The sequence below is a fragment of the Bos javanicus genome, chromosome 6 (genome assembly GCF_032452875.1).
Source record: "Bos javanicus breed banteng chromosome 6, ARS-OSU_banteng_1.0, whole genome shotgun sequence".
NCBI lineage: Eukaryota > Metazoa > Chordata > Mammalia > Artiodactyla > Bovidae > Bos > Bos javanicus.
The window spans coordinates 116,867,126-116,895,053 of NC_083873.1; the positions used below are offsets into that span (position 1 = coordinate 116,867,126).

Below are 27,928 nucleotides of genomic sequence, written 5' to 3' on the forward strand. Positions count from 1 at the left end.
CGCGGGGCACGCCGGGACCAGCAGTCCGCTGCAGCGTGGGACCGCCCCTCAGCTGGCCGGCGCCGAGCGCCCGAGGGGCCCAATGGGAGCGGCGCCCCGGCCGCCCCGCCCCGCGCCGCCGGACGTCGATGCCGGGACATGGCTGCTGCCGGCGCCGGGTCCTTGAGCTGAGCGCCCGCCGCCTGCCCCCAACCGCCGCCCTCAACCATCCGCAGGCGGGCCGAGGGCCGACGAGGAGCCGCCGCCGCCACCGCAGCAGGAGGAGGCCGGGCGGCCGGCGCGCTGGGCACATGGCGTCCATCTTACTGAGGAGTTGTCGCGGCCGCGGGCCCTCTCGCCTCCCGCCGCCCCGCTCCGCCGCGCCGAGGGGTAAGCGGCCGGCGCTCGGCCGACGGCGCGGGACTGGGGCCTGGGGCCGGGGGCCGGGATGGGCGGGTCGCGGAAGGCCGCGGGGCCGGCCGCCCCCTCAGACGGGGCGGGTCGCGGGGCTCGGACCCAGCCCAGAGCCGGGGTCCCACCGAGGTGGGGTGCGTTGAGGGGCCTCGCCCGTCCGCCCTGCCCTGGCCGGCCGTTCGCCCCGAGGGTGGGGAGCGCCCGGGCCGTGGGTGCGAGCGGGAACGGGCCCGTGACCCATTCGCGCTGTGACCTTAGTCGCCCGGCCACCGGCCGCTGTGTCGGGAAAGTTTTGAAGAGAGCACGCTGACAGCCAGCCTGGGGCGGTGTCGGCGCTCCCACCTCGTGGTCGAGCCGGGCGGACCTGGCGCCCACTCGCGAGGCCAGTCTTGCCCTCGGGCCGTGTTCGGGGCTGCAGAGGTGGCGGGGGGCACGGCGGGCACTGGTTCCCGTCCTGCGGGACGTCCGTGGGACCGATACCCTTATGGCGTTCCACGGGGGCCCAGGCCCTTTCTCTCTGGCCTCAGGCAGGTCTCGTTGTCCCTGGAGCTTCAGAGACGCTAGCTGGGACCCGGAGACCGCACCTGAGGCCAAGCTCTCGGGAGCCCACAGGCAGGGCGCCTGCACTGACCTGCTGTCCGTGTCCCCTTTTATATTACCCTTTCTCGGTTTGTTGCTTATTATTTTGTCCAAAATAATACTGAGATTCTCGAGTAAAATTACCTGCTTCAAGGTATTTACCCTTTGTAAAGGCACCCTACAAAACATGGTTCTTGTCATTTTTGACACTGATGGCTGATGAGCTGCTTAGACCTTTGGAGCCAGGAGAAGGGCGTGGAGCCACAGTGAGCACTCCTCTGTGAACCCAGAGTCTGGCTGCCCAGTCCAGCCTGTAGTCCTCGCCTCTCTCTCAGGGCTCTCTCTCTCTTTTCTTCCTGCTTAAGGATGGTAGTAAAGATACTTTGGCCACACACATTTCTGTAGCATGATTTACAGTTTAAAAGTTAGCTGAATTTGTTTTGTGCTTGAATCATTCCGGGAACACAGGTGTTTCCATAGTAACTAAGCCATGAAGGGGTGAGAGGTGGTCGAGGCCCAGGGCTGGGCTGTAGGGAGCCAGTCCCAGAGCCCTGGAAATGATGCTCCCAGCTGAGCTCGGGGCAGCCTGTTTCTGGAGCACATTTCCCCCATTATTAACATCTTACATCAGTTTGAGTCTTGTCATAATTAGTAAACCCACAGTATTACATAGTGCATAAGGTATTCAGGTTTCCCTTATTCCACACATCGTTTATTCTGATGTCCTTTATTTTTGTCCCAGGACCCCATCCAGGACACCCCATTACATTTAGTCACAATTTCTTTTTGGTCTTTTGGCTGTAATGGTTCCCCAGACTTTCCTTGACAGTTTTGAGGAGATCTGGTCAGGCACATTGTAGGACCCACCTGTTGGGATTTGTCTGCTGCTTTTCTCATGGTTGGACTGAGGTTTGGGGTTTTGGGGAGGAAGATCCCGGAGGTGAAGTGTGTCCTTATCCCTTCCATGTAGGGTGCCTCCTGCAGCAGGACTTACATGGCCCGCTGGCCTTGATCAGCGGGCTCAAGTGGTGTCTACTGTAGAGTTACTTCCTGCCCTTTTGCACACTGTGCTCTTTGGAAGGAAGTTACTGTGTGTGGCGTGGACTTGGGAGTCGGCTGGGACTTGTAGAGGTGGGCTGACCCGATTTGCCAGGTACTGGGTGTGAGACAGAAGGCCTGGCCTCCCGCCATTATTGAAACAAGGGAGCAGGCTGGGGAGCCAGGAGTTCTTAGAGCTGTTGCATGTGAGGTGCCCGTTGGACCTGAGGGCCTCGTGTACCCACGTGTGTTCAGGTACGGAGTGCCTGGGGAGGATCCTGCTGTAGCTTAGCAGGGAGAACCCAGAGAACGTGGTTCCTGGAAGCCAGGTGAATAAAAGTGTGAGACAGGAAGAAATGAGTTTGGTCTCTTTTCCCCATCCTGGGTTCCTGGCAGAGCCCCTAAAACACTAGGAATTTCCTGAATGATAAGCAGATCTTTTGCTATTCACAATGAGCCCATTCCATTCCCCATACCAAGAGTCTGCTCTAGCTGCGAACCTGTGACTAGAGGGTGGGGCCTTCCAGACCCACAAGGAGGGGAAGGGTCTGGAGACGGAGCTCAGCTGCCAGTGACCAAGGGTGTGATTGACAGTCCCTAGGCCCTGAAGATAGGATAAGGCAATGGCAACCCACTCCAGTACTCTTGCCTGGAGAATCTCATGGACGCAGGAGCCTGATAGGGTGCAGTCCGTGGGGTCGCTAAGAGTCGGACACGACTGAGCGACTTCACTTTCACTTTTCACTTGAATGCATTGGAGAAGGAAATGGCAACCCACTCCAGTATTCTTGCCTGGAGAATCCCAGGGATGGCGGAGCCTGGGGGCCTGCCGTCTATGGGGTCGCACAGAGTAGGACATGAGTGAAGTGACTTAGCAGCAGCAGCAGCAGGCCCTGAAGATAGGGACTGGGGAACGGGAGGCTGGGGGAGCTTTTGGACTGGGGGTGCCTGCCAGGCAGTGGGGACAAGACCTCCTGTACCCAAGGACTCTCCCAGATCTCACACTATATCCCTTTCCATCTGGTTGTTCATCTGTATCCTTTATAATAAACTGCAGTATTAGCTTGAGTACTTTCCTGGGTTCTGGGGGGCATTCTAGCGAATTATCAAAACTGAAGGGGTCATGGGAACTCCCAGATTTGTAGTTGGCAGAAGTGTGGGTAGCCTGCAGACCCCACTTGCAACTGGCATTTGAAGTGGTGACAGTCTTGTGGGACAGAGCCCTTCACCTATGGGTCTGCACTTGCTCTGGAGAGTTAGAGTAGGAGTTGTAGGAGTTGAGTTGTAGGAGACGCAGCTAGGGTCAGAGGTGGAGGGTGGGTGTTGGGGAAGAGACCACAGAAGGGCCCTCAGGAGGACCGAGTGGCCTGGCAACCTCCTGCAGAGCCTGGAGCCCACTCTGAGTTTACTGTGAAGGCTTCTGAGTGGGGAGAGCAGGGGAAGGGGCTGCCAGGGTCGGGGGAGGGCAAGCCAGGGGGCTCTGGGTGCTGTGGCAGCTGGTCTGGTTGTTGCAAGGTTGTGGGGAGGCTTCTGTTTGGGAGACAAGTTAGACGGGTCCACCTTGGCTGGAGTGACGGCTTGGGAACTAGAGTTAGAGAAAGCATTAGAAGTGTATCAGAATCCTAAAAATGTGCTGTGTGCTCATCAACATGGTTTATCCAAGAAACGGTTGACTCTTGGTTTTGGTTTTCCTGGTCATTCTCATAACCCCCACCCTTCACATGGGCATGGAGGCTGTTGGGTCATTTGGATGGGGCCCTTGCCATCTAGTCAAAGCTATGGTTTTTCCAGTAGTCATGTATGGATGTGAGAGTTGGACTATAAAGAAAGCTGAACGCTGAAGAATGGATGCTTTTGAACTGTGGTGCTGGAGAAGACTCGAGAGCCCCTTGGACTGCAAGGAGATCAAACCAGTCAATCCTGAAGGAAATCAGTCTTGAATATTCACTGGAAGGACTGATGCTGAAGCTGAAACTCCGATACTTTGGCCACCTGCTGTGAAGAGCTGACAGATTGGAAAAGACCCTGATGCTGGGAAAGACTGAAGGCAGGAGGAGAGAAGGGGACCACAGAGCATGAAGAGCAGAACTGAGTTGAGGAGACAACATGACTTTGAGTAAACTCCAGGAGTTGGTGATGGACAGGGAAGCCTGGCGTGCTGTGGTCCATGGGGTTGCAAAGAGTCAGACACAACTGAGCAACTGAACTGAACTGACCTGATGTGACCTTGCTTGCTCTGTGCAGCTGTCTGCCTGTTGGGGGTCACGTGTGCCCTGCCTCTTCCACCAGAGGCAGCTGGAGTGAGTCGGGGTGATCCCACCTGGGGAGACCTGAAGGCCCAGGCTCCCTGGGCCCACGGCCACTAGAGTCTGGTCCCCCACTTAAGGTGCGTTCAGCCAGGGATGCTCCCAAGACACTGCATTCCACCCGGGGCAGAGCCCTCACCTCACAGCACTCAGAGTGGGCTTCCAGAAGCTTGCTCCACAGAAGGAAGAGACGCCTGCATAAAGCCACTGCTTGAGACTGACTTTGCTTTTTATGTTTTTGTCACAGGTCCTGCTGGGGATCTGGCCTGCCTCAGTGGTGCCAGCGCTGTGGGGTTGATGAGCTATGTGTGAGTAAATGAACGTCACTTTCTGCCTGTTTAAACGTGGGGGCTTAAAAGTGCTCAGGTGTTGTGGTTCTTGGCTTGTGTAGGTGGTATATCCTGCTTTGTCCTCTTAAACCTGTATCTTTGCGTCTTGACATATGTAGCCACGTACTTTAGTGAATATTTGGGAAATAAACACTCGTAATCCCATACCTGTTACAGGTATTATTCGCCTTTTTGGTGTATTATTCTGGTCTTTTTTTTTTTTAGGCATTTATTAGGCTGTGCTGAGTCTTAGTGTGGCATGTGGGATTTAGTTCCCTCTCAAGGATCGAACCCGGGCCCTCTGCATTGGGAGCCTGGAGCCTTAGCCCCCGGACCACAGGAGTCCCTTGTATCTGTGCAGTAAACCTGCAGTGGTGTCTGCTGTCTGCACAGTTGCTGAGTCTCCTCCATCCTCACGCAGCTGCTGTTTCCAGGGGCTTCTCTGTGAACACACACAGACCCTCCCCCACACCACGCTTGGTCCTTCCCAGAAGACCCTGTGGATTGATCATCGGGCTTTCCCTACTGGCTCTGAGGCCGGATCTGGAGTGTGGTGGGAGGTCTGTGGTACTGCTGAGAGGCGGGAGGGCTTCCTGGAGGGAGTGGCTCCTACAGGCTTCCCCGTTTCTTCCCGTGGGGCTGCTGCACTCTCCCTGTCTGCCATCACCCCTGCCTGCACCCCAGGCTTGGTCTCCTGACCCTCACCTGTGTGTCAGGGCGTCCACGTCCGCCGGCCCTGGTGCCTGGAGTGGACGCCCACGATCCTTCTTGTGTGAGAGCGTCCAGTCCCTGACAGCCCCTTGTCCCTGGAGCTGGGGGTGCTTCGGGTTCTTTCGTTGATTTGTTGCCTCCTCTTGGCTCTGAAACTCCGGGAGGGTGCTTCCTGTGACAGATTTGATTCCCTAAAACAAAGACTGCACAAGTTGCACATGCTTGGCTGTTAAAGCACAAGTGTGTGTAAGCGTATTTTCAGTTTTTAGTTCTAACATCAAGTGCTAGAATGAGGAGCTGGCCCAGCCTCTCTGCCTGAGAGCAGCTCCTTCGTGGAGGGGCAGGGGTGCGTGTGCAGTGTGTGATGGGGACGCGACGCGGTGTTTTCAAAAGCCCCTCCCCACAGCAGCCCTTGCCGGCCGCTCTTGCTGCTGGGGTGCTCCCAGCCAGCTCTGGGCTTTGATTTGATTAGGTAGGCTTCTCTCCTGACACTCCCCAGACTTTGTTGCCATGAAATCTCTTTATGATGTGGAGGTATTAGCATATGAGCCTAGAACCTCTCTGCCCTCGCTAAAGTGCGCCCTTCCAGCTGTCAGAGCTCTCAGTGACCTCTGTAGCCTGCGGCTGGCATGCCGGGGGCTGGGGGCCCAGCGAGGTGACGGGGGATTGCTGTGCAGGGTGTGGTCCCGCAGGGCGAGCTGTCGGGTTTTGGCGTGAAGTTGTTGGGTTTAAGGTAGTGACTGCCAAACGGGTTAGCGCTGCGTGTGGACTTGCCTCGCCGTATGGACCAGCCCGGTGGCGGGGGCAGTGCCTCGGGTCAGCGACCCCAGCGCTTTTGGGGCTGGTGCGCCGCCCGCCGCCCTCGGGCAGGGAGTATCCACCCCGGATGGCGCCTCTGCTCTCCACTGCCTTCCAGATGATCTTCTGAATGAGTTCAGTTCTGAAGTGGTCTTTTGGGGATTGTAACCGGTATGTCGTTAAACTTGTAACATCACTTGGAATATTAACTTTGTAGTCTTTCCATGGTAAGTTGTTTTCTTTATTTAGACTTTCTCTCTTTGGGAAAAGAGTGTGTCCTGTTCTTTGCGTAGGCAGAGTGCACGGGCTTTAAGACAGTTCCCAGATGTGCTCCGTTTGGAGGTGCTGGGGCTCCCTCAGTGTTAGCTTTCTCGGTGATTGTTGGTGGCATGTACGTCATTTGCTTGGGTGTGGTCTCCGGAGTGGCCACCTTGCACAGCTCTGTGAGTTGTTTTTAGCTCATCTGGTTGTTAATCGCCAAGTACACCGTAATGTTTTTTTTGTCTTTTCCTTCCCAGTGCATTTGCTTCTGTTGTAGTTTTTTCATTCTCAATAGCCAGGTCTGTTATCAGAGAACTGTAGTCACTCATGCATTATCATGACAGCAGAAAATAGTGACTCTAGCGTTGTATAAATTCACAGCATTTAGAAAGTTAAAGTGCCTCACAAGGCTGTCCTATGGCCTCCAAGGCTCCAGTGGGTGTTGTGGGCAGCGGTCCCCAGGTCCCAGCCGACGGGCACGTTGTTCTGCGGGTGATGATGGGGTCCCCTTGGGTCCCTGGGCACCTGTACTTTGGGGACAGCTCCTGGGTCATAGTGCCTGTTGCTGCACCCTGCCTTCCCTTTCCTCTTCGCCCTGAGGAGCTGAGGCGGCACAGAGGTTGGCACCCACCTGGCCCGACCTCGGGCCGCTGTCTTGGTACGCTGACCCCTGGGTTGGCAGGTGTGTACAGGGTCAAGTTGTGGCTGTGTGGAGAGCTGGTCAGGTCCCTGTGGCGGGCGCCTTGGGCGCAGGGATGCTCTGCTGGACCTGCTTCGCTTCTCTTCCGGAAGGTGTTGGCAGGGTGCTGGGCTGAGGTGGATGCGTGTCCCGGTCCTTAGGGCAGACAGGCAGGGCCTCCTCCAGCAACATGTGTTTCCTGTTGAGACATTGCTTTCATCTAGCATGGTGTGTACACACACGCACTCACTCTCTCTCTGAAGATGGTTTATCCTGAAAGACAGAAAGAAAAGAAAGGCTGCAGGGCCTGGGGTGGGGGTGGGTGGTGGGGTCCTGGCTCCACACAGCTGAGGGGCCGACGCTTCCAGGACATGGACGCCTGGGCCCTGGCGGCTGGGGAGAGTGGGAGCCACCCTCTGCCCACCAAGAGGCAGCGGTGCCCAGGTTAGTTTCATTTTGATGGAGATTTTTTTAGTGATAAATTATATAAAATTTATAAATTTATAGTGATAAATTGTATAAATTATATAAAAGTATACATTTGTACTTTTTGAAAATAGCTAGATCTCCCTGGCTAGACGGTTGATAACCTCTCGAACGTGCCTGAAGGCAGCCAGATTCCTGGGCCCTCGTGGCCCTCGCCCGATGCACCCTGGGCTGCTCTGCTAGGTCTGCCTTCCTGGGTCTCTGTCCTTGCCTCCTGGCTGTCCCTTGTCACTGATGTCACACCTCGTGGAAGCCACTTGCCTCCGAGGTAAAGGGGTTGGAAAAGTGGATAAGCCTGGTGAAGTTTGTGGGTGGGGGCCCTGCTGGGCTCTGGGTGAGGCCATTCTCCAGCCACCGGGACTCGGGACAGGGCAGGGCTGAAGGACCAGTGGGACGGGACCGGCCTGGCCCTTTAAGGCAGAACCAAGGGCCTGGAACAGAAGAGAGGCCACGGCCGCCCCTGCCCAGCTGGCCAGTGCCAAGGCGGCCGTGCAGTGCCCCTGCGTGCAAGGGCAGAGCTTCCTCCTCCCCGACCGGCGGCGTCTCCACCCCAAGCGTGCCCGAGGAGCTGTCCGGGGTTCATCCCCAAGGGATGCTCGCGAAGCAGGGAGGCTGCCTGTCCCAGGTCACGTGGCAGTCATCAGCGGAACTGGAGTTTGACCTGGGCCAGGCTGCGCAGACCTTGAGTCCCCGCTGCTGGCAACAGACCAGGTGTGCAGAGATGACCGGACAGGTGGGAAGAAGCTGGGGTGTGCTCGAAGTAAACGGCCCTGTCTCTGGGCCTCTGGCCACCCCAGAGTGGACTTGTGCATGAGAGGGAGAGGTCTCTAAGGGACAGGTGAGATACGAAGACATGAAACACAGAACTGTGCACGTAAATATTGTCTCGGCGATGGATTCCAAGAGGCCTTCTGCCACTGGAGGGGGGCCTCTTGGTTGTGCCCAGACCTGGGGTCATGCTAGGTCTGGATGGGCATTGAGAGCTGGGGAGTGCCCGGCGCAGGCTCCACAAACTCAGGCTGCCAACGACCCTCCTCGAGTGGCCGTCTGCAGGCAGACCCTGAGGGCACAGCCGCGTGGCCCTGGAGGAGCACGCTGGTTTTCTCTTGCTGCCGCAGGTTCGGATGCCCTTCGGGCCTGATGTGGTGCCAGTGGAGACGGTGCCGAATTGTGCAGGCAGCTCACCTGTTCCTCGCTGGGCCTTCTGGAGCCGGCGGTCTAGTGGGAGGAATCCACATATGAGGATTCGAGAGAGCAGGCACAAGGGTGGCCCTGCAGGTCAGGGACCGAGGAAGCGCCGGGCAGAGCCCTCCCTACAGGGTGTCCGGCAGGCACAGGCCTGGGCCTGGCCGAGGGGGCGGTGTGGGAGGAGGGGCGGGCCTGGGCTGCGGGCTCTACTCTGCGCGTTTGTCCTGCACAAAGGCCTCTGGTCCACTGATGCATGGGTCTGGCTCACTCTTGACTGGAACATTCTCCCTAAATTTCAGAACTTGCTCAGGAGCTGTAAGGTCTTGGTAGAAACTCGCCTCTTAGGGGAAAGCACTGGCCCGGGGGCCCCCCCAGAGGCTGGGTCTGTCTGATCTGGGGGTTGAGCCTTTGCTGGTTGGTTGTGTCCGACCTGCCCCTTTTAGGCTGTGGGCACCGGCCAGCCCCCCTGGCCTCCTGCCAGACCTCTGTGAGCGGCCCCTTCGCCTCTGACAGTGGGCGTGGCTCCCTGTCAGCAAGGGGCCGGGAGTCTGTCTGTCCAGCTGGGACAGTTGGCTGGGAGGTGTGACTGGGCCGCTGGGCCGTCTCGGCAGGCGGCTGGCGCCTCACTGGACTTCTTTTCTTCTTCCTCAAGGCCTCTTCCGTTGGGCGGCTGCGCTCCCGTCCACCCCATGTACCTTTCCCTCCGCGCCGACCCCCTGGGCTGCTGGACACTGAGGCCCAAGCGCGCGTGCGCGGTGCTTGCGGGGCCGAGGCTCCTCCCTGTGCGCTGCTGGCACTCCTCGCGCCCGCTGGGCGATGACTCCGTGGTGGAGAAGTCCCTCCGGTCCCTCAAGGACAAGAACAAGAAGCTGGAGGAAGGCGGCCCCGTGTATAGCCCGCCCGCACAGGCGGCGGTGAGGAAGCCCCTGGGGCAGCGAGTCCTGGATGAGCTGAAGCACTACTACCACGGCTTCCGCCTGCTCTGGATCGACACCAAGATCGCGGCGCGCATGCTCTGGCGCATCCTCCACGGCCACAGCCTGACCCGCCGCGAGCGCAGGCAGGTAATGGACGCGTCCGCACCGCCTGCGAAGAGGGACCCGGCTCTGGAAGCGTAGCTGACCGGGGCTGGGGCAACAGGGCACTAAGACCCCCTGTGTCGGAGAATAAACAGTGGGGGCCCTCCTAGGGAGCTGTGGGGAGTCCGACGGGGCTCTTCCCTTTCTCCTCCGCAGTTGTGTGTGGTTCCATGTTTTTTCGTGATATTTAAATATCAGATTTTCCTTTGTAGGAAACTACGCACCCTAAAATTTATTTTTAACCATTTTTAATAAACAGTCTGTGACATTAAGTCCATTCACATTGTGGTGAAGTCGGTACCACCAGAACTGTTTTCATCTTTTCCTCAGCTGAAACTGCCTCCTTTTAAATAACATTTGCTGTCTCTTGCCCCCAGCCTCTGGCCCCACCATTCTACTTCCTGTGTCTTAATCTGACTCCTCTGGAAGTCAGAGGAGTGACACCGCATATCAGTGGAATTGCAGAGGGTCTGTTCTTCATGACTGGCTGGTTTCACTGAGCAGACTGTCCTAAAGGTTCACCCTTGTGGTGACAGGTGTCAGAATCTCCTTCCTTTTTAAGGCTGCATAACCTTCCACCCTGTGGATAGACCACAGTTTATTCATTTGTCCATCTGTGGGCATTTGGATTGTTTCTGTATTTTGTCTATTGTAGGTAAATGGAATTTTAAAAACTTCATTTTCCATTTGTTTACTGAGAGTATAGAGAAGCAGAGTTGATTTTTATCAGCGTGTGGAATATAAGGTGTGACTGCAGGCCTCCTTGGGGCCTCGCTGAGGGCCAGTCCTCAGGGCATGGTCTTGTCCAGCTCTCTGCCGGGCCAGGGGGCAACTGCGGAAGCCCTGGGCCGGCCCGGTTGCAGCAGCTGCTGGTGACGAGTCCCACTTCTCGTACAGAGTTAGCTCCCACCCAGCTTTTCTTTTCCTTTTTTAAACTCTTTTGGCCGTATCCCACACAGCATGGGTGATAGATCCCCAGCCAGGGGTCTGACACGTGCCCCCTGCAGTGGGAGCGAGGAGTCCTAACCACTGGCCTGCCAGGGGAGCCCTGCACCCAGGTTTTCTGAAACCCCAAGGTTGGGCCCCTGGGGTGCCTGTGGAGCCCTGTCCACTCCCCGGGAGGGCCCACCGCCGCTCTCTGGCTGTTGTGGAAGCCGTGCTCCCCGGTCACCCTCGCCCTCTGCCTGTCCAGTTCCTCCGCATCTGCGCCGACCTCTTCCGCCTGGTGCCCTTCCTGGTCTTTGTGGTGGTGCCCTTCATGGAGTTCCTGCTGCCCGTCGCTGTGAAGCTCTTCCCCAACATGCTGCCGTCCACGTTCGAGACCCAGTCCAGCAAGGTGACCGGCCTGTTCCAGACCCAGCTTGAAGTAGTTACAGAGCTGCATTGTTCAAGTGTGCCATAGGTTACAGCTTCTCTAGGGCAGTGTTCCCCAAGCCACAGACGGAGACCCGTTCATGGGGTGACACGCTCTAGAGAAAGGTGGGCCAACCGAGGCCCACGCCACCCCCCCCCCGCCCCCGGCACTAAGGCCTTCTGGGGACACGCGCGCCCTGTTGTGTGTGTACTGTCTGATGGCCTTCATGTTTCCCGTGGCTCAGCCCACAGGGTCTGAAAAGCTTTACTGGCTGGCTGTTTATGGAACTGGTGGGTCCTTTCTGTGGTGGGGGGTTGCGGGGGGCAGGTGTGTCACACAGAATTTCCTAAGTCATGAGCTAGAAAGTTTTGGAAAACAACTCATCGGTGAAGGAAGTGCTGTCAGGAGGCATCTGGGAGGCTGGGGTGCAGTGCCCTCTCTGACCTCACAGGAGGAGAGGCTGAAAAAGGAGCTGCGGGTCAAGCTGGAGCTGGCCAAGTTCCTCCAGGACACCATTGAGGAGATGGCCCTGAAGAACAAGGCTGCCAAGGGGAGCGCCACCAAAGACTTCTCCGTGTTCTTCCAGAAGGTGCTGTGGCGCTTTGTCCCCGTGGCCGGGCCTGTGGTCCCCGGAGCTGGTCAGCAGCTGGGGCCCCTGCCTTCTCGGGAGGCGCCCCTTGTCGCCCTTCCCCCCTTTCACTGCACGGTGAGGGTGGGGTTCAGGGCCGGGGCTGGAGGGCTGTAACTGGTCCCACCTGCGCCCGTGGAGGCCACACCGCTGTCCACCAGCCTCGTCTGGGCCTCCAGACTGCAGTGGCCCTGGGGGAGGACCGAGGGCCCACAGTTGTGACAAGCGGGGCCCGGGCTGGGGAGGAGGGGGCAGACTGCCCCACATGGAGAGACCCGGCGTCTCCCTGCCGGCCGTCTCTGTCCCGCTGGCCCAGCATGCGAGGCCCAGGGGCCGGACCCCGCGTGCCGAGTGACGCCCAGGGGCCGCTCCCTGTGGGGGTCCCTGAGCGTTGAGCTGCCCTTCTGCTTTGTCCTGACTTAGGGCGTGTGCCCGGGAGTTGGGGGGTGCTGGGGGCACACAGCCCGCCTGCTGTGGGGGTGCCTGCTGGTAGTGACCCTCACGATGGCTCCTGCAGATCCGAGAGACGGGCGAGAGACCCAGCAACGAGGAAATCATGCGCTTTTCTAAGTTGTTTGAAGATGAGCTGACCCTGGACAACCTCACGCGCCCACAGCTGGTGGCGCTGTGCAAGCTGCTGGAGCTGCAGTCCATCGGCACCAACAACTTCCTGCGCTTCCAGCTCACCATGAGGCTGCGCTCCATCAAGGCGGACGACAAGGTGGGCGCGCGTCTGGGCTCCGGGGCGAGTGCTGGGGTCGCACGGGGTTCAGCCGCCATGACAGCCCATCTCCGTGATAGGAAGTAGTGACTGAGAAGGTGGGTTTTACGGCGGCCTAACATTTTATTACACAGTGTGTCATGATTTATTAACTGTTACTGTAACTAATCTTGTGCTTCCCTAAAAAGCAGTCTAATCAACACTTTTTAACGTAGATTTTGCTCCAGATCTTTGATAGATCCTATAGAAATAGTGACCTAGAATTGGGGCCTTGTGACTAAAGGGCAGGAAGTCAAAAGCAGGTCCTGACCATGACCTGGTTGCCCCCTGGCCTGCAGCGCGCCTCGAGTGTGCGTCTCCCGGGGAGAGGTCCCGAGGAGCCCCGCGTCCTCTCTGGAGCACCTTCGGCCTTCAGTCTGTGGCACCTGGTGTCTGAGCTGGGCCAGCCTCTGCTGTTGACTTAACGGCTTCCATCCTCACGGCTGCCGTGTGTGTCACTGGTGTTCTGACCTGCGCGGACGGCCTCCTGTCTCACAGCCGGTGTGCTCAGTCCTGACTCGGCTCCTGGTTCTCCTGCCTGCTTTATGTTCCTCTTAATCTCTTTCCTTCCCTTCTTTTGCATTAATTAGGTGTTTACTCTTGTATTCTCTCTCCATTAGCTTGTTATTTACTTGTTACCTGAGCTGTTTCTCTAGAGTTTACAGCTGGCTTCCCTTAGCACAGGAGTCTGGCAGAGTAGATGCTTTCCCTGCCACACGCGTGCTGGCCCCGCGGGGTCCCCGCCGCACCTGCCTCCTCCCGTGCGAGTGTTGCCTGCGTTTCTGCACCCAAGCTAATGTCTGTGCTCCACCGCGCCTTTCTCCTCCTGACCCCGGGCCTTCCTGCCTGTTTCCACCGGGCTGATTCCTCCACTTGGACGAGTCCTCTCTGTATTAGCCTCCCTCCTGCAGGGTGTCGCTGGGCAGAGGACCCAGGGCTCACGGGTCTCTTTCAACGTTTAAAGATGCTGCTGAGCACATGCCCGCCGCCAGGCCTGCTGCTGTCCTCTGAAGATGCCGTCTTTCTCGGCAGTGCCTCAGAGTTTGTTTGCATTTAGCAGTTTCGCAGTAACGTCCCAAGGCGGTGTTTCTGTGCTCCTGTTTCCTGGTTCTGGTGCTTCCGTCGTCTCATTAAATGCCACTCCCCCAGTACATCTGGTTACCTATCCTCTCTTCCTCTTGAGCTGATTACTCTTAAATCCATCCTCTGAGATTCCTGTTTTCAGGTAAAACTTTCCGTCTTGTTCTCCAGAAGCAGATCAGCACCGCATTCCATAGGCATGAAGAGACGGGGTGCTTCCGCTCTGTGGAAAGCCTGCCGTGTGGCTGCCCCCTGGGGACAGGCGGCTTGACCTCAGTGCTGGGATTCCTGGGAGGTGGGGGGCGGCCAGACGTCTCCTGTTGAGAAGTGGACGGGGCATACTTTCCTCCTGACATGAAGTGAAAACATGCATAAGAAGCCTGGAAAGCAGGGAGAAGCCCCTGAGACCCTAGGAATGACACGGGAGGTCTTTGTGCCTCAGAGTCCCAGCCTTGGGCCTGAAGAAGCCAGAAGTCACTGATGAGGACAGACCCTGAAAGCCCGCCTACTGACCCAGGGAGGGGGCTGCCCGGCAGGCGGAAGGCGTCCAAGAGTGCCTGTGCTGCTGCAGCCAGACGCCACGGGGAGCCGCGTCCCCCGCACGCCAGGCGCTGGGGTCCGCGACAGTGGGGCTCTGTCAGTGAGGTCTGCGGGTGCTGGCTCATTCCCCACCCCGTCCTCCCTGCTAGAGTGGCGTGGAGGGGCCAGGCAGCAGGCTCGCCTGCCCCTCCCAGCCAGCGAGCATGCTTACGGGGGCCCAGTCCACCCACCCGGTCCAGCCATCGGAAGAGCCTCTGCCCCGGCCTCAGTGGAGGCCACGTCCCACCTGTTCCAGAACACGCCCAGGATGCAATTTACGGGTACGACTGAGTGACATCACAGAGAGCTCAGGGCCGTTGGAGGGAGCGCGTGCTCACAGTTCCCAGAAACGGGGCTGGGAAATGAGGGGAGGCGGAGCCGTGGCTCAGGCCTGTACCCCTGGTGGGGTCGGAGTGGCCAGCTGGAGGCATTGCTGATTGGCCAGGAAGGGAAACAGAGGTCGGGGTCTGTGGTTGGAGAGTTTGAAACACGAGTTCTGCACACCCAGGAAAGCCCACAGGGGCGATGCAGACAACTGTGGCTGTTAGTGTGGATTGGTAGATGCCAGCCTGTCCGTTCTGCGCCTGTGAACGTGCGATGGCACACCCCCGCCAGAGTGCTGTGGGAGGGAGCCCGCTAGGATAGAAGGCGAGGGCACCAGGACCTTGTGACCCCAACCCGGAGTGTCCACCCTCCTTTGAAAGTCACTCCTCGTGCTAAGAACCAGGAGGAAGGACCTCAGTGAGAAAAAGCAGTCGGTGGGCGCCAGCACCGAGTGGACAGATACAATGGGGCATGTTGACCATTGGCCGTTTCCCAGATACAGTAAAAGACGTGAATTTACAGACTTAAGAAACCAGGTGAATCCCAGAGAGGATGTACCCACAGAAATCCACACGAAGACAATCAGATGAACAGACTTTAAAGACAATCTGAAAGTGACGAGAGAGATTGCAGGACAGACGGTTTGAATGAGAGTGCATTTCTCGTCAGAAGCCTGGAGGGCGGGAGGAGCTGGAAAGTTTCTTTGTGTGCTGAAAAAAAAGAACTGTCAACTCAGTCCTGTACTCAGCAAAAATAAAAATTAAAAATTGAGAAAAAACTGGGATGAGGGGGAAGTCAGGATGTTCTCAGATGAAGGAAAACCAAGCTTGTGGTGGAGCATCAGGAAGCGACTGTGTGTGACAAGCAATGGGCTTCGCTCCTGCTGGCAAGCCGTCCTCGTGAGGGGAGGCGCGACGGTGGAAGCAGAGACAGACTCCGTGTCCGGGGTGGCGTTGGGACGAGCTCAGCCTGCGGGGGAGGGTGGGGTGAGGTGCCTGTGCGTCACCTCGTGACGAGTTGGATGCATCCTGCCATCAGAGCAGCTCCTGGAAAAGGACGCGGTGGTGCACAGGGGGTGAGCGCAGAGGGGCCACGGGCACTGCCGGAGGACGGGCAGGGCGAGTCCTCACGCTGCGTCTCATTGCCACTCAGCGCTGGAGACGAGCCAGACGTCCCGCCCTGGGCGAGCGGTGGGAGCAGGACCATTGTGGGTGCAGCGTGCTCACCAACACGGGCTGCGTGGGTCTCCAGGGCCTCCCGGAAGCTTCCGCAACGTGCAGACGACAGAGGGCAGAGCAGACTCGTGCCTGGGGGCGGCTGTGTCTGAAGGGGCCTTGTGAGGTCCTCGTGGGCGCGGCTTGGCATTGCCTCCTGCCTGTGCCCTGAGACCACCCGTCAGGTGTGATGGGGACCCGCGCGGCTGCATGCGGTGCTACGGCTGTCCCCGGGTTGACGGGGGGGCACTGTTGCCCATCATTCTTCTCTCCCATTCCTCATCCCTGCACAGGCTCCTCGAGACCCCGGTGCCATGCCGTCTGCCTCGGGCACTCCTGTGTGCTTCCTGCTCGGGTCACTGCAGCCTCAGGCTGCACAGGGAGGGTCAAGAGGCGTCTTGAGCGCAGTTCCTCAGTCCAGTCCTTCCTCTCCCATTCCAGGAACACAGAGGATGCTGGCTGTGGGGGGGAGCGGGAGGACTGCGGGGTTCAGGCAGAGTGGGGCCTGGGCCTGGTGAGCATCTTTGCATCCCGCAGTGGGTCCTGGCCCTTGACCTTTAGGTCCTGCTCTCTGTCAGACTGTCTGGTCCCTGCAAACTCAGAACTAGCACCTTGGGTGGGTGGGGGTGGTGTTTGTCTCGTGTTTGGCAGAGTGTGTTAGGAAGGTTCTAATCACACGCTTAGATTTGTGTGTGCGTGCAGACAGCGTAGACCCTCCCTGAGCAGGGTGAGCCCTCCAGAGGTCACCAGCTTCTTCCTTTGACAGCTGATCGCTGAGGAGGGCGTGGACAGCCTGAACGTCAAGGAGCTGCAGGCGGCGTGTCGGGCAAGAGGCATGCGGGCCCTGGGCGTCACAGAAGACCGCCTGCGGGGCCAGCTGAAGCAGGTGCGTGGGCAGGGCCCTGGGCCACCCTCACAGACTCTGGGTCGCCACTGGAGTCTTTCCTGCCGCTCCGCCTGGTCTTATGAGGATGCCCGAGGGCCAGGCCAGCTTCCTGTGAGATTCCCGTGTGTCCCTCTGCTGAGGCTGGGGGTGTGGGCAAATGAAACCCAGGCCAGCCCGACCTCTGAAGGCCCTGCTCTCAGCAGCCCCTGGAGTCTCGTCCCGCTCAGTGTTTCCCAGTTCCCGCGGCTTCGCCGCAGGGCGTCTGTCACTCATGGGACTGAGGTGGGCAGCGGGTGTGAATGTGGCGGCCGATTGACCCCTTGTAGGGCTTGAGGCGTTTCTGGAAAAGCTCGCTCGGGTGACGGGGTCCACTCAGGTGCTGCTGTGGTTGTCGCTGCCAGCCTGCACCCCCCTCCCCTCCCCAACGCAAACTAGAGCAGGGGAGGGTTCGGCCAGGCCCTGTGGGCGCCCAGGCCGGAGGTGAGCCTGGGTCTCGCACTCCCGCTCGCAGTGGCTGGAGCTGCACCTGCACCAGGAGATCCCGACGTCGCTGCTCATCCTGTCCCGGGCCATGTACCTTCCCGAGACCCTGTCGCCTGCCGACCAGCTCAAGTCTACCCTGCAGACCCTCCCAGAGATCGTGGTGCGTGTGGCCGGGCCCCCTGCTGCTTGCTGTCAGGCCCCTCACTGCTCCGGGAGACACCCCCAGCTCTCTGTCTTGTCTGTCTTTCTCCCCCTGAGGGCCCTGCGAGACACAGGAAGGTGGCCCTTGGGGTCCTCCTTGGGAAGCAGGCCTGGAGGGGACGACGCCCAGAGGCACTGGCTGGGCCCCGGGGCTGCGCTGGTGGGGACACCTGCCCCATATCAGGGCACGCTCACGGGCTCCCCTCCCTGAAGGCCAAGGAAGCCCAGGTGAAGGTGGCCGAGGTGGAGGGTGAGCAGGTGGACAACAAGGCGAAGCTGGAGGCCACGCTGCAGGAGGAGGCGGCCATCCAGCAGGAGCATCGCGAGAAGGAGCTGCAGCGGAAGAGCCAGGCGGCCGTGGCCCAGGCAGCGGTGAGCAGGCGGGGCGGGCGTGGGCGGTGGGGGGGTAAAGCGGGCGCTGCCAGCCTGGCCTGAGGCCCTGAAGCTGAGGATCGAGGCCCTGTGGACGCTGGGGCCTGGAGGAGCGGCGTGAGTGTGCCTCGCCCCGCTTGGCACTGGCTTGGAGCGTCCTTCGGGGGAGCCTCGTGGGGGTGGGCTTGCTGCCAGCCGGCCAGGCTCTGCAGACCTCCTTCCTCACGGAGACGGCCCTCTGGCCTGCGGTGTGTCTGCCAGTGTGGACGCCCCAGAAGCCTGCGGTCCTGCAGGGGGTGCTGAGCCGGCAGCGGCCTTGCGTTTCAGAAGGAAGTGGAGCCCGAGGTGGTGGCCGAAGGTGCCCCGGGGAGGCCGGTGGCTGAGCTGCAGCCAGAAGAGCCTGCTGTGACCCTCCCTTCCGAGGTCCTGAAGGACAGCGCACCCGTCCTGGAAGGCTTGAAGGTAACAGCGCTCACCAGAGGGAGCGGTGTGCAGCCGCCGGACGCCAGTGGCTCCAGGGGCTCCCAAGGACTCGGGCCTGGACGGCTACAGCCTGGCTGCGGAGGGTGATGGTGGACGGTCGAGGGGCATGGAGAGCGAGCCCGGTGGGGAGGCGGCCCGGCCTTGGCTCAGACCGTGCTCCTCGGGCAGGACGCCCAGCAGGGACGCTGGTGTGGTTCTTGCGGAGGCCCACCTTGCTGTCACCTTCCGACGTGCTGCATGCCTGGGTGCTCGCTTCTGGCAGCCTCGCCGTCCTACCATGACCCACACTCAGGGACGCCCCCGCTGCCGGGTGGGCCTCGGTACAGGGACATGGCAGGCGGAGCAGCTTCTGAAGGCGCTGGGTGGGTGCGTGCTCACAGGCAGGTGCAGCGCCATCGGTAGCTGGGGTAGGAGAGAGAAAGCAGGGCACAGGTTGTGTTTGGGGGTTGGGGTGGGGGGCCCTGTGAGGTCGCGCCTGTCAACACCTGGGTGGGGCTGGGCTTCGTGAGGTGTGCCGAGGGCCCACGGGGTACAGTCTGAGGATGGAGCCCTGAGGGGCAGCATGGGGTCATCGGAGGTGGAGGGCAAAGCCCACTGCAGGGCCTCGGAGGAGCTGGGGACGTGAGCCCTCCAGGCCGGTGGGTAGGAAGGGCCCGTGATGGGGCACGGGGTGGAGAAAAGCTGTTTACGTGACAAGAGAAAGCATGAAGCATCAGTTTGCAGCGTCCTGCTGAAGTGAGCTGTGTCTGCAGGAGCAGCTTTGTGGGGGCAGTGGTGCATGGGGGCTGGCATAGCCTGGCATATGCCCAGTGGGCTCTGCTTCACCTGATGATGGCCTGGAAGACAGGTGAAGACCAGCACTCCACGTCACTGATGTGAGGCTCAAGGAAAGAGGCTCCTGGGAGCCTGGGCCGACCTCGGCTCAAAAGGAGACCTGGGAAGGGTCAGGACCGAGGAGCCAGGGTCATTGTGAAGGCAGTTTGGGGCTGAGGCGGGAAGCGGAACAGAGGCGGGGTCTGGTTGGGGCCACAGAGCGCACGCAGCCTGGAGGAAGGGCTCATCAGTCCGCACTTGGGCCAAGACGGTTGGCTGTTTTTGTGGAGAGAGAGGCATCCCGTTGCCACTGGATTAAGGACTGAGACAGAGAAGGATGATTCAGCTCTCAGGAGAGCTTGTGAACGAAGGGTTGCCAAGGATGACTTAGCAGGAAGCACACAAAACTTCAAACAAAGAACCTCAGTTCGTGAGAAAGATGCCTCAGAGAACAGGGCAGCGCTGTTTTCCTGTCTGCAGCGCAGGGGTCTTGGGGTGTCGGCCGTCTGCAGGGAAAGAGAACCTGAGGAGCTCCAGGAAACTGTCGCTGAAAACCTCACCACAGGGAGAGGCTTCGGGGCAGCGGTGCTGGTGTGTGCGTGGAGGGCAGAAGCCCTTCCTGAGCTGCACACACTCTGGGCAGGAAGCTGAAGAGAAGGAGGACCCTGAGATGAGCGCCTCCCGAGGCCACGCCAGGGCTGTCAAAGGCGCTGCAGAAGGGGTCTGTCCTGAGCAGAGTGCGGTTCTCCGCAAACTCCAGGACGTGAGGTGCGCCTGCTCTGTAAGAAGGACGGTGCGTCACGACCAGCTGCCCTGGCGGTCAGTGGTCAAGAGTCCGCCTGCCTGTGCAGGGGGCACGGTTCCATCCCTGATCCAGGAGGGTCCCACATGCTCAGCCCGCGAACCGCTGCTGCTGAAGCCCACATGTTCTGGGGCCTGTGCTCTGCGCCAAGAGAAGCCAGCGCAAGTAGAGAAGGCCCGCACACGGCAGCGAAGACCCAGTGCAATCAGAATGATTAACAGGTGTTCATGAATAAGGATCAACATGACCAAATAGTTAAGTTAGAAAACGCATCGTGACCTGGGGGGGGTTGTCTATGGAATACAGAAACATTAGTGTCACGAGCACATTAACAGACTCAAGACCGAGACTGTGAGCGGTCATCTCAGCAGACTTGCGGAAAGCACTGGGCTGATCTCACCCCTGTCCTCAGCTGACATGGGGGTGAGCCTTCTGACCGCAGGGCCGCGAGGGGCGCCCCTTATCAGAGGACCCCAACAGCTGGGGGTGTCTGCGCCCCACCTGCTCCGCATCGGCCACAGGGTCTGGCCAGGATGGTTAGACGAGGAAAAGATGGAGTCACGTGGAGGTGGACTGTTCACAGATGACATGGCCACCTGAGAGTGCATAGGACTTAGTGCTAGAGATGAACAACCAGGTTGAAATTTTCAGAAACATATCACAGGTAGGTCATACCCCAAAAGTGAACTACTTGGGATAAATTTGGAAATAGGCATGAAGACCTGTACAGGATGCTATAAACTGTTGTTGAGGTAAATCAGTAAGTAGCGAGCTTCACTGCACTCTTGAACATGAAGACTCGATGTTGGTAAGACGTAATTCTCCCCAGCTAACGCTCAAAATTCTCCAAGCCAGGCTTCAGCAATACTTGAACCGTGAACTTCCAGATGTTCAAGCTGGTTTTAGAAAAGGCAGAGGAACCAGAGATCAAATTGCCAACATCCGCTGGATCATCGAAAAAGCAAGAGAATTCCAGAAAAATATCTATTTCTGCTTTATTGACTATGCCAAAGCCTTTGACTGTGTGGATCACAATAAACTGTGGAAAATTCTGAAAGAGATGGGAATACCAGACCACCTGACCTGCCTCTTGAGAAACCTATATGTGGCTCAGGAAGCAACAGTTAGAACTGGACATAGAACAACAGACTGGTTACAAATAGGAAAAGGAGTACGTCAAGGCTGTATCTTGTCACCCTGCTTATTTAACTTGCATGCAGAGTACATCATGAGAAACACTGGGCTGGAAGAAGCACAAGCTGGAATCAAGATTGCCGGGAGAAATATCAATAACCTCAGATATGCAGATGACACCACCCTTATGGCAGAAAGTGAAGAGGAACTAAAAAGCCTCTTGATGAAGGTGAAAGAGGAGAGTGAAAAAGTTGGCTTAAAGCTCAACATTCAGAAAACTAAGATCATGGCATCTGGTCCCATCACTTCCTGGGAAATACATGTGGAAACAGTGGAAACAGTGTCAGACTTTATTTTGGGGGGCTCCAAAATCCCTGCAGATGGTGATTGCAGCCATGAAATTAAAAGACGCTTAATCCTGGAAAGTTATGACCAACCTAGATAGCATATTGAAAAGCAGAGACGTTACTTTGCCAACAAAGGTCCGTCTAGTCAAGGCTATGGTTTTTCCATTGGTCACGTATGGATGTGAGAGTTGGACTGTGAAGAAAGCTGAGCACTGAAGAATTGATGCTTTTGAACTGTGGTGTTGGAGAAGACTCTTGAGAGTCCCTTGGACTGCAAGGAGATCCAGCCAGTCCATTCTAAAGGAGATTGGTCCTGGGTGTTCTTTGGAAGGACTGATGCTGAAGCTGAAACTCCAGTACTTTGGCCACCTCATGCAAAGAGCTGACTCATTGGAAAAGACTCTGATGCTGGGAGGGATTGGGGGCAGGAGAAGGGGACGACAGAGGATGAGATGGCTGGATGGCATCACCGACTCGATGGATGTGAGTTTGAGTGAACTCTGGGAGTTGGTGATGGACAGGGAGGCCTGGTGTGCTGCAATTCATGGGGTCGCAAAGAGTCGGACACGACTAAGCAACTGAACTGAACTGATCTGTGGATTCAAGACCACCACAATCCCAGCATCCTTTGTTGTTGACATTGACAAGCTTATCCTAACGTATGTGGAAATTAAAGGGACCAAAGGATGAGATGGTTGGATGGCATCACTGACTCAATGGACGTGAGTTTGAGTGAACTCTGAGAGTTGATGATGGACAGGGAGGCCTGGGGTGCTGCGGTCCATGGGGTCGCAGAAAGTCTGACACGACCGAGCAACTGAGCAACAACAGAGAAGAGCCGTGGTGGTGGGCGAGCAGGCTCCTTGTGCTGGCGGATGGAATTGTACATGGCGGTTAAAGGAACACACCGTCACGGTGAATCTCAGAGTGACGGAGCTCGAGCCGTGTGACGCCGTTTGTCAGAATCCCAGCAATGAGTCTGTCGTGACAGAAGTCCCAGGGTGGGGGGGTTCCTGACATGAGGAAACCTTTGGGGTGATGCTGCTTCTTGGTCGGGTGGTGGTGGCTCTGTGGGTGTCTGCCAGACACGCCTGCACAGGCTCCCTCAGACGTAGGGGGCACCGCCTGCATGGACACACGGCTCGGAGAGAAAGGTGGCCAGCCCTTCCAGGGAAGCCAGTTACTCCCTTTCACATAGGTTTTTTTGGTTTGCTGGTTTGTTTTGTTTCCAGGAAGAGGAAATAACTCAAGAGGAAATTGACGTACTCAGCAATGCGTGTTCAAAACTGAAGGAGCAGAAGAAATCCCTGACGAAGGAGAAGGAGGAGCTGGAGCTGCTAAAGGGGGACGTCCAGGACTACAGCCAGGTAGGACGCGCTCAGCACCCGGCCACGCCTCCAGCAGGCTCAGCCCGCTGACCCGCAGGTCTTCGGAGGGAAAACTGAGTTTCAGGAAATCCTACTCGGCAGCTCCTCCAGCATTCCCGTGGGCCATGTCCCCTGGAATGCTGGCCACTCGCCCTTGTAGGCGGTGAGCAGGCATCTTTTCAGTTTCTAAACATGCGAAGGCATCAGGTGAACAGCCTGGTCGCTTGGTATGTGAAACCTTATGTTTGTTCCTGACTTCCCAAAAGGGACTTTCTTACATCCTAGTTCTTTTTTCTTTCTGAGATTGGTAAGAATGATGTGCCATTTTCCCCTCCTCCTCGTGGCAGCCCTCTCACTGTGCGGGTCCTCTGATCCCCTGGCACCTCCCGTTGTTCCCGGTAACGCTTGTAGGGAAAGCAGACATTCCCATTCCTTGATTCTTTTATCTGTTAGGAAAACAGTCAGGGTTCAGAAAAGAGTCCGAATTTCCCTTGATAAGAAAACTGTGTTTGAGTTTTCAAAGATGAGAACAGACCTGCGTGGTGGACAGGCGTCAGTGAGCAGCTGTGTGGCTGGAGTTGGGGGGCCTGCTCCACCACAGCCCAGACCTCTCCACTTCCATGGTGTAGTCTGGACTGACCCGCTTAGTTTAAAAAAGTAAAGTTAAGGTTTCGCCTTAAGATGGTCTGTTTACAACTAAATAATTTTATTAGGATTTACAGGAGATCAAGAAGGAACTTTCAAAGACTGGCGAAGAAATGTATGTGGAAGAGTCTAAAGCCAGCAAGAGGCTGACCAAGCGTGTGCAGCAAATGATCGGGCAGATGGACAGCCTGCTGGCGCAGCTGGAGGCCGACCAGAAGGCGGGCAGGCTTGGCCCCGCCGCCGAGGCTGCGCCTGCAGGGTGAGTGAGCGCCCTGGACTCTGGCCCATGGCCTCTGACTCGGCGCCGTTCTCAACCTGGGTACCCACCAGCCACCCCTTCCCTCTGATCTAGCAGCTGCAGCTTCTCCACGATGCTATCACTGAAGCGGCTCTGACTCAGGTCTTCCTAGCACACTGCGTGCGTGCACACGTGCAGACACAGTGTACACACGCAGACCCATGCACATGCAGACACATGCAACACGCAGATGTGCACACACGCAGACACTGCACGCGCACAGGCACATGCTCACGCGCAGACACTGCACACGCAGATGTGCACACGCGCAGACACAGTGCACATGCGCAGTGTGGTGCTGTTGGCGCGTGGGCAAGGCCCCTGGCAGCTTGCCTGGTCTCTCTGCATCCGCCCCTCTCTCAGGCCGTCACTGGTCTTTCCAGAGCCTCTGTGGGTCACAGTGCCCCCGCCTCAGCCCCGCTCGGCCCGTGTCCTCAGACCGTCGCATTGTCTCCTGCCTCTTCCCTCTTCCTGAGCCACTGCAGTCGTGACCCCCGTGCAGGGGTCAGCGTCCCCTCAGGTTAAACTGCTGAGCCCTATGGGCTCACCTGCCTTCATGTGTCAGAGGGCAGTGTGGCTCCTCTGGCCCCTCCCACCCTGCCCCGGGCACAGACAGGCCTGAGGAGCCCCCTGTCCTCATCGCCCTGGAGAGGCTCGGCGTGCCAGGCGGCTGTGTGCAACCGGCGACCACCCAGAGTGGTGGCTTCTGCCCGTGTCCGTGCTGGGGTGGTGGCCTCTGCCCCTTTTTCTGCGCTGGCCAGGGGTCCCCAGCTGACGGGGCAGGGGGCCCTGGGTGGAGGGCTGCCGGGTCAGGTCTGGGCTGCTGGCCCACGGGGGTGAGGTGCCATGTGCAGGCTGTGTCCCCAGGGAGACGGTGATCAGCGTCTCTGAGCTCATCAACGCCATGAAGCAGATCAAGCACATTCCCGAGAGCAAGCTGCTGAGCCTGGCCTCAGCCCTGGACGACAACAAGGATGGGAAGGTCGACATCGATGATCTCGTCAAGGTGGGTCGCGGACCCCTGAGGCCTGAGAGGCACCCGGCCTCCAGTGCTGGAGCTCCACCTTGGTCAAGAGCCTGTGGGCTCTGGCGTCTCTGTGGCTCCTGTGTCTCCAGACCAGCGGGGACTCTCACCCAGAACACCAGCTGCCGTGGCCTAGCATCCTCATCCTGGTGGTGCAGGACCTGCCCGCAGCCCTCCTGGGTGTTCCTGGCACTCTGCCCCGCGGGGCCTGGCCTGCAGCCTCTGGGCTGTGCAGCCCACCTGCCTGCGGCCCTGGGTCCCGGGAGGCCCAGCTGATGTCCTGCCCAGGCCTGTGACCTCAGGCCTCCTGCCCCCTGAGCCCCTCTCCCAGCTGTGTGGCCTGGGCTCTGGAGTCTTTTGGCTCCTTGGGGTGGGGGGGTCTGGTCCTCAGAAGGCCAGGGTGGATGGAGGACCCCAGCCCCCAGGGGGACGGTGCCGAGGGCCTGCCTGGCCAGTCGCCACGTCTCGCTGGCTGTGCTCTGAGGGAGCCTCTGCCGTGAGGGGCAGAGCAACCTGAGCCCTGCGCCCCCTCCCGTGTGCACAGGTCATCGAGCTGGTGGACAAAGAAGACGTCCACATCTCCACCAGCCAGGTGGCCGAGATCGTGGCCACGCTGGAGAAGGAGGAGAAGGTGGAGGAGAAGGAGAAGGCCAAGGAGAAGGCGGAGAAGGAGGCGGCCGAGGTGCAGAACTAGGGCCGGCCCAGCCCCCCGGCACACGGGCCTCCACGCGCCCCCTCCCACCGCAGTGGTCCCAACATTATGCTGATTGTTTTGAAGTGATCCTTAGTGACGGAACTAATATTTTATCAGGAATAAATCAGAAACTTCACAATCAAGTGATTGTTAACATTCATCATTCCATGAAGATTGAGTCAGCCCGGAGCCCCTGCGCCCATCCAGCGAGGCTTCTTTGGGTCAGCGGGGGCCCAGCGCTGTGGGGTCCCGGCCGTGGCGGGCAAGGGTGGCGGCCAGTGGGGGTTGTGGCCCTGCACAGCCCCCGGCTCCTGAGGCGGCTCGGGCCTCCCTGCTCGCCCCTCGGTGACGTCTGCCGCGGAGGAGGGGACCCGCCGCAGAGGTGCCCCAGGCAGACACAGCCTTCTCGGCCTGGAGAAGCTGCTTCGTGTGTCGCAGACTTGGACTCCTAAGCATCGGTGTGAACCAGTGAGCAGACCACGCCCGCCATCTCCACGGCTCCTGGGAACCTCGTCTGACGCTCTCGTGTGGGCATCCACGTCCTTTTCTGAGTGACCTTGGATTCTCACCTAATCCTTCAACTAGCTAGCGCGGCGCTTTCTCACGCGCCAGTCTGCCCAGCTGAGCAAAGTGAGCGTCAGTTACGCCGGGAGAGGTGCTGATGAAGCCCTTGGAGATGAAGCCTCCCCTGTGCAGGAATCGGTCGTGCTTCTAGACTGGGATGTCATCGCCTCACCCCCAGCCCCGGGTGTTTGGATGGATTTTACCGCGTGTCTCACCCCAGAGGCTGTGGGGGCGCTTGAGGGGCCTGTGTCCGCCTGAGGCCCCTGGCCACGGGCATGTGGCAGGTCTGGGAGCCGGGTGCTGTGGCCCAGCACTGTCTGGCTCTTCCTCTGGCGGCTTGGGCAGGGCCGGCCTGAGCGCTCCGTGGTGAACCAGCGTGGGCCCTGGGAGACCTGGGGCTGGTGGGGCTGGCGGGACGAGCGAAGGGGACAGCTTCCAGATGACTTGAAACCTTGTGCTCAGCCGCTGACGGACCTTGGACGAGCGGAGTACCTCTGAGTCCTCCAGTGGACACCCTTATGAGGGGGCAGTGGGCGCTAAAGGGTTTTATTTCAGTTATTTAAGGGGGCGTGTTCTAGACGCTTCCTTGGTATTTGTGAATTATCTCTCGTGTTTAGTGGCCTGGTTTTCCGCTGCAGTAGTGTGCTTGCTGTGACCCTCGTGGTGGCCAGCATGCTTGAGGAGAGGCTAGTCTTTCCCGGCCCTGTCCTCACCTTGCCGCCTTCGCCTGGCACCCAGGGCAGCCCTCTCATGCTCTCAAGCCCCCGATCCCCCGGCAGCACCCCACCCCGGCACTGCGGGACCCTTCTCCAGCATCTGTACCTGGGCCTGCCTGCTGCAGGCTTCCCCTTCAAGTCACTCGTTTTTACTATCCTGAACTTTATTTATTGCAGCTGAGCTGAGTGTCCGGGTGCAGCTGTAACGGGTGAACGGTGCTGGGAGTGAGCGTGGGGTGTGACGCGGCGTCGGGGCGGCTGTCTGTTGGCTGGGCGCCTGGGGCCTGCACCCGCCTTCCTGAGCTTTCTCAGGAGCATGCTCAAGTCCCCGGGGCCATGACACCGTGCCCGCTGGAAGCACGACAGCGTTCTCCCTGCTTTGCACCACCTGAACACCCCCCCGTTATTAAGGATTCAGGAGACTGACGGAGCTTCCAGAGTCGCTTTGGAATATCCAATTCCGGATTTTCAAAGCGAAGGACACCGTGTAACTTGTGCAGCGTCACCTCCAGGCATGACCCTCAGTAGCCAGGACCAGCTCACCTGAGGGCCTCCTCCTTGGGCTGCGTGTCAGCACCTTTTTAGAAATAGCGTTTTTTATTAAAATATCAAACTCATGTTCGGGTAACAGCTCAGAGCACGATTTCTGAATCACGTGGCCCATCCACAGTTGGGGTGGGAAGTGGCAGGGCTGTCTGAGCGTCTGGCTCCGGCTGCGCTCCAGCCCAGCCTCTGGGGTCGCGTGCCCTGGGAGCGCGCGTCCCGCCTGTCCCCGCAGACTGTGCTGGAGACTAGACCTCGATTTCACGTGAGGAGAAGGGTGAATAAAGCGCTGTCTTGTATGACTGGGCTGTCGGGATCCTCTGACTAGGTTGCTGCGGCAGCCTCTCCTCCCCACAGCCCTCAGTGGGCCTGGGGGATGGTCCCCAGTGGGCAGGGCTGGGACCCTGGCCAAGGGATCTCCAGGAGGGGGAAATCCTGAGAGACTGAGGGCCCCTGGGGTCGGGGGAAGCACCTGCCAGGGCCTCCCCTGTCTCAGGGGTCCCGAGGCCCTGCAGGCCCCCCAATACCTGGGCAGAGCCAAGAGAACCAGCCAGGCCTGCCACCCCCAGGCCCACATCTCGGCTCCAGGGGTGTGCCCTGCCTGGGCAGACAACTGACGCCCAGCCAGGAGGGCCGCCGGGCAGATGGTTCAAGGAGCAGGACAGGCCCTGTCCTGTCGCCCTCCCTCCCAGCAGGGGAAGTCTGGCCTGCCGCAGGCGGCCTCCCCCCTGCACTGGCCACAGCCCCACGGGGGGTTCCTTCCGCCTTTG

General features: G+C 58.9%; 1 protein-coding gene across 3 annotated transcripts; it reads left to right on the plus strand.

Moving 5' to 3' along the window:
- Window positions 1–27,460, plus strand: LETM1 (leucine zipper and EF-hand containing transmembrane protein 1). 3 transcript variants are annotated; one of them, XM_061421045.1, is made up of 14 exons: window positions 2–369; window positions 4,564–4,624; window positions 9,421–9,832; window positions 11,040–11,183; window positions 11,653–11,790; window positions 12,347–12,550; window positions 16,553–16,672; window positions 17,184–17,315; window positions 17,570–17,728; window positions 18,059–18,190; window positions 22,540–22,674; window positions 23,388–23,578; window positions 24,485–24,623; window positions 25,186–27,460. In XM_061421045.1, exons 1-14 carry the CDS (start codon window positions 129–131, stop codon window positions 25,333–25,335), a joined length of 2,358 nt encoding a protein of 785 aa, XP_061277029.1. In that variant the 5' UTR covers window positions 2–128; the 3' UTR covers window positions 25,336–27,460. The 3 variants fall into 3 exon arrangements, with proteins under 3 accessions (XP_061277030.1, XP_061277029.1, XP_061277028.1); XM_061421044.1 differs by having other exon boundaries at window positions 3–369; window positions 18,056–18,190; XM_061421046.1 differs by lacking the exon at window positions 18,059–18,190 and having other exon boundaries at window positions 1–369.
- Window positions 27,461–27,928: the final 468 nt, after the last annotated feature.

What these genes read in the sequence shown, in the direction of transcription:
- LETM1 (XM_061421044.1), top strand. Translation starts at nt 129, where the DNA reads ATGCCGGGACATGGCTGCTGCCGGCGCCGGGTCCTTGAGCTGAGCGCC. An exon ending in GTGGGGTTGATGAGCTATGT is followed by an intron (nt 4,625 to 9,420) that starts GTGAGTAAATGA and finishes TTCTTCCTCAAG; the next exon opens with GCCTCTTCCGTTGGGCGGCT. An exon ending in CCGTCCTGGAAGGCTTGAAG is followed by an intron (nt 18,191 to 22,539) that starts GTAACAGCGCTC and finishes TTTTGTTTCCAG; the next exon opens with GAAGAGGAAATAACTCAAGA.